This window comes from Strongylocentrotus purpuratus, unplaced genomic scaffold (assembly GCF_000002235.5).
Source record: "Strongylocentrotus purpuratus isolate Spur 01 unplaced genomic scaffold, Spur_5.0 spur5_contig_373, whole genome shotgun sequence".
In the NCBI taxonomy this organism is placed as follows: domain Eukaryota; kingdom Metazoa; phylum Echinodermata; class Echinoidea; order Camarodonta; family Strongylocentrotidae; genus Strongylocentrotus; species Strongylocentrotus purpuratus.
The window spans coordinates 2748-6839 of record NW_022145033.1 but is presented as its reverse complement, the minus strand read 5'-3'; the positions used below and the strand labels follow the sequence as shown (position 1 = coordinate 6839).

The 4092-nt window shown below is 41.5% G+C and overlaps 1 protein-coding gene across 1 annotated transcript; it reads left to right on the top strand.

Moving 5' to 3' along the window:
• Positions 1-469: 469 nt before the first annotated feature.
• Positions 470-3687, top strand: LOC115924206 (DDB1- and CUL4-associated factor 10-like). Its single transcript, XM_030986129.1, is given in 10 exon segments — positions 470-768; positions 1311-1424; positions 1829-2026; positions 2433-2530; positions 2533-2624; positions 2677-2829; positions 3307-3481; positions 3484-3564; positions 3567-3614; positions 3617-3687. Coding segments are annotated over 10 exon segments (1329 nt in total).
• The last annotated feature ends 405 nt before the right edge of the window (positions 3688-4092 follow it).

The window sequence follows — 4092 nt, the reverse complement described above, 5'->3', positions numbered from 1 at the left end:
GATCTTTCATCCAGCTCCCCACTGACACATTTTATATGGAGATGGTCACCGCTATCAACAAGGGTTTTGTTGTGGAACGTTCATTAGATGACACCGACAATAATTCAAACTTGATTTTACAAAAGTGAACTGTGAAACAACAAGGTTATACACATACATGTAATGTTGATCACAACCATTCTCTGACTCTGTTAATTAATGCTTTACCTTGTTATCTTTGAGTAGAGAATGGTCCACAGTGTCTTGCCGACTTTCAAGACTTGTTTGTGATTTGCACTTCTTTGCTTAACCATCACTGATTTAAAACACACTTATCTATCCTCAGAAATTCAGTCTCTAATCTCAGATTGATTGCATCGAATTTGAAGTGACATTCAATTTCAACTAAGAATTTGGCTGAACTCAAAAAAGCAAGACTGTCTGTGTTTGCAGTTACTGTTTATTTTGGATACATTCTCACTGCATCGCCATGGCAGTGAATAAAAAATCGAAGGATAACAGTGCAGGAACAACCAATGCTAATAGTGTATCCCAGAAGACATCTATTAGCAGTTGGGTTCGGAACCGGCCTACGGCCCACCCGGCCTCGGTGTGCGCCGGGTCTGCCATCGGGGTACATTACCGTGCAAACGTTGGATCGTGTCAGCAAAGGCTACTCAGCGAGATCAAGTGTTGTCTATACAGCCGAGTTGCTCCTTCAGGCTTTTCGGACTTCTCCAAGCAGAACGGGCATGAGGCAATCTTTAACCTGGAGTTCTCTCCAAATGGGTACGGACAAAATATTTATACCATTATCCATAACCGGTGGCGGATCCAAATGGGTCAAGTTGTAGGGGACCTAGGAGGCTTCATTTTCTGGGGAGTGCACCCCCCCCCCCCCCCCCCCCCCCCCGATTACATCACTGAGCACTGTCTATAACCTTCTGTGATACTTAAAAATCCCCCAAGATTAGAAGATTGTGCAGGATTGAGGACGGAACAACCAAGCTACAGCAAGGAGATAAATCAACTTGAAATAGCACTTGATCTAGACAATGAGCCGATATAGAAATTCTTTGCATTGTACCCATCTTTGAGGTGGGTACTTTTGTCCAACAAGGATTTACATGAGAATACCTCTTGTTAATTCATTGTTACTTAATTTAATTAAATACCAAAAATAACCCCAAAACTGTTCAATGCAAGGGTCTATTTCTGCTCAGTGTTAATTTGCTAAAATTACTTCAACTTGAAAGCAATTGTTACCTTTATGTGAACTAAAAGTTGAACCTCTCCTCAAGTCACACTCAAATTCTCCCTACGGTCCACAGTGATGTCCTAGTAGCAGCTTGTGAGGAGAATAGCATGTTGCTGTTTGATCCATTGACAACCAAGCATATAACAGCGGTTCGCAATGCCCACTCTGACTGTGTCAACTGCATTAGGTAGGTGAATAATAATTGCTTATTATATTTCTTGACCTATGGTATGACCAACCGTTAAAAAATGGTTTAATTTTGCCCCGTGTTCATTGCTAAAATGCACAATATGGATTGTATATGATTATGACTAACAAGACCACTTGAAAGTAGGTTAATGCATTATAGAACAATTACATGTACACATCACAAAATAATATGTACATGTACTGTAATGCGCACATCACAAAAATAAAAAACATACACTGTAATGCACATGTGCAATGTACAGTTACAGTTGTATGGCTTATTGAATCAACTTACTAAATGCTGATTACATGGGACGAAAAACGGGACTGAAAAATAAAAATTAAAATTGTAACTATAATAACCACTCTTCAGTTAAAATTGTTTTGACACTTGAACTGTAGATTTTTGGACAGCAGGACATTCGCTTCGGGGTCCGACGATTCCACCATTGCATTGTGGGATATCCGCAACCTGAAACAGAAGATCCGATGCCTGCAGGGTCACACCAATTGGGTCAAGAGCATTGAGTACTGCCGGCAAACCAGACGGCTAGTCACGTCGGCATTTGACGGCAACGTTGTAACTTGGGACATCAATGGGTAAAGACAAAATATTCTAACACCAGTTTGCCGAACTGGACAGAGGCATTAAATGTACATGTACATATATTTGTTTAGCAGAACGGTTACCAACCAACATGTCATGTGATATTGTTGTAACTAGAGCTTCAGCAACGTTTGATTTGTTGCACATGAACTTGCTACACAGTATTTTCTACTGAGCAGATCCATGAAATTTGGAAATTTGCTTTTGGAAATTGATTTATTTGTGTGTGAAATCAGAACAAAAGTTAGTCTTGGAGCTGAATAAACTCAAAATGTGTGGAAAGTTTCCACACAAAACATGCATCAGCCATGCTGCTGATCAAAACGTGACCAAAAGGGAATGAATAATCTTTACAAGAAATAATCAAGTACTTACGGGCCAATTTTTTTTTTCCCCCAGCTATGAGGAGAAAGGCACACCTCATGAGAAAGTCTTCTATATCGAGTCTCTGATGAGGACGCGGCTCACGCCCGACTGCACCAAATTGGTCATGTCCACGGCTCGGGATTCTACATCATCGTCCATGACCTCAACCTTTCAACTTTGAACTCTGACCTGGCCGGGCTGGACTTTGCCCGACACTACCAAGGGGTTGGTCTCGGGAAGAACCGAGTGAATTTGATGGAGAGCTCGGACTGGAGAGAATCTGGCAGGACGGAGGAGGGGCAGGAATCGCGTGGAGCTGGTGTCGGATTTCCCCGATGGAAGTAAAGCGTCTTGCATTTCGTCCCTGGTTGTGCATCCTCAGGGATGGGCTATGATGTCTAGATACACCACACGAGATAATGATGCCGAGGTTAGAACAACATGTTTATGATCTAAGAGACAATCAATTAGTGAGCAAGTTTCTATTAGAAATACAATTAACCACAGTGTGACTATTAGCACTAAAACACTTGTTGACCTCGTCAGTAGGTGGTGTAGTTGAGTAAATAATTCAAGACCAGATTTCCAGGGTTTGTTGCAATACCCGGTGCACCATAACAAGTGGTATAACAAGTGATACAACATTGTGACCGTTGTTTTTAACAAGAGATGTTTGCAATCCAACTTCTAGTTGACCAATGGTCCTCGATCGAACTCAGTGATGGAAAAACAATCAGGCCACATGTAAAAATAGTCATGTGAATATTAGCTTGTGGCTGGTCCGGAGTTGATATTTGCTTTATAGCTCACAAATTTGCCAAATTATATGAACAAACTTTCTGCTTTTCAGTTCATAGTCCGTAGATATTCAACTTAACAGATTGACCTTTTCTTTTTCCTCTAACAGTGGACATGTGTTCATGATCTTCAAGATCCTGTACCAGAAGCATCACACGGTGACACAGTGGTGACCAGACCCCCTGCCAAACGTCTGATGTACTACACAAAGGAACCCACAGACGGTCAGGGTTACATTAAAGAACTCAGTGTTAGTCCTGACGGTCGTTTGATCTGCTCCAGTTACGTTTCGGGATCCGACTTTTGGCGTTCGACGACAAATCAAGTGAACTCTGCGACATACAACCCCACACCGTGCGGGAACTGCGGCAGTCAAGTTCCTAGTCAGACACAAGAGTACGGTGTTGACTTCGCGGTTTCACCCACTCACTGTCTGCTAGTCTCGGGTAGCATGTGCGGGAGGGTCGCTTTCTATCAGCCTAAATTATGAATACAGTGCCTCTTGCATTGAAATGTTTTCCATTATTAACAAATGTTTTCCATCTGTCTTTGATGACACTTTTTACACGGTGCATCCTCAGACATGATGCACTTTGACTTTTTTCTTTAGTGCCTGGCTTTGTAAAGTCTGGTTCACACAACTGTGAATGTGAATTTCTTTGCAAATTCAAATTTTCACTCTGCTAATTCACAAGGTGTAAACTCTTGACAATTTTTGCTGTGAATGTTTTTGATGTCAAATTCGCTTGTGTTCACAGTGCACCCTTTCAAAATGAGAACATACACTCCTGACAAACATGATTTGTGGTATGTGAACTGAGATAAAAATAAGGCAATAAATATGTGCTTGGCCAATATCAATAAAGTACGTTTAAAACCCGGCTAAAAACCCCCT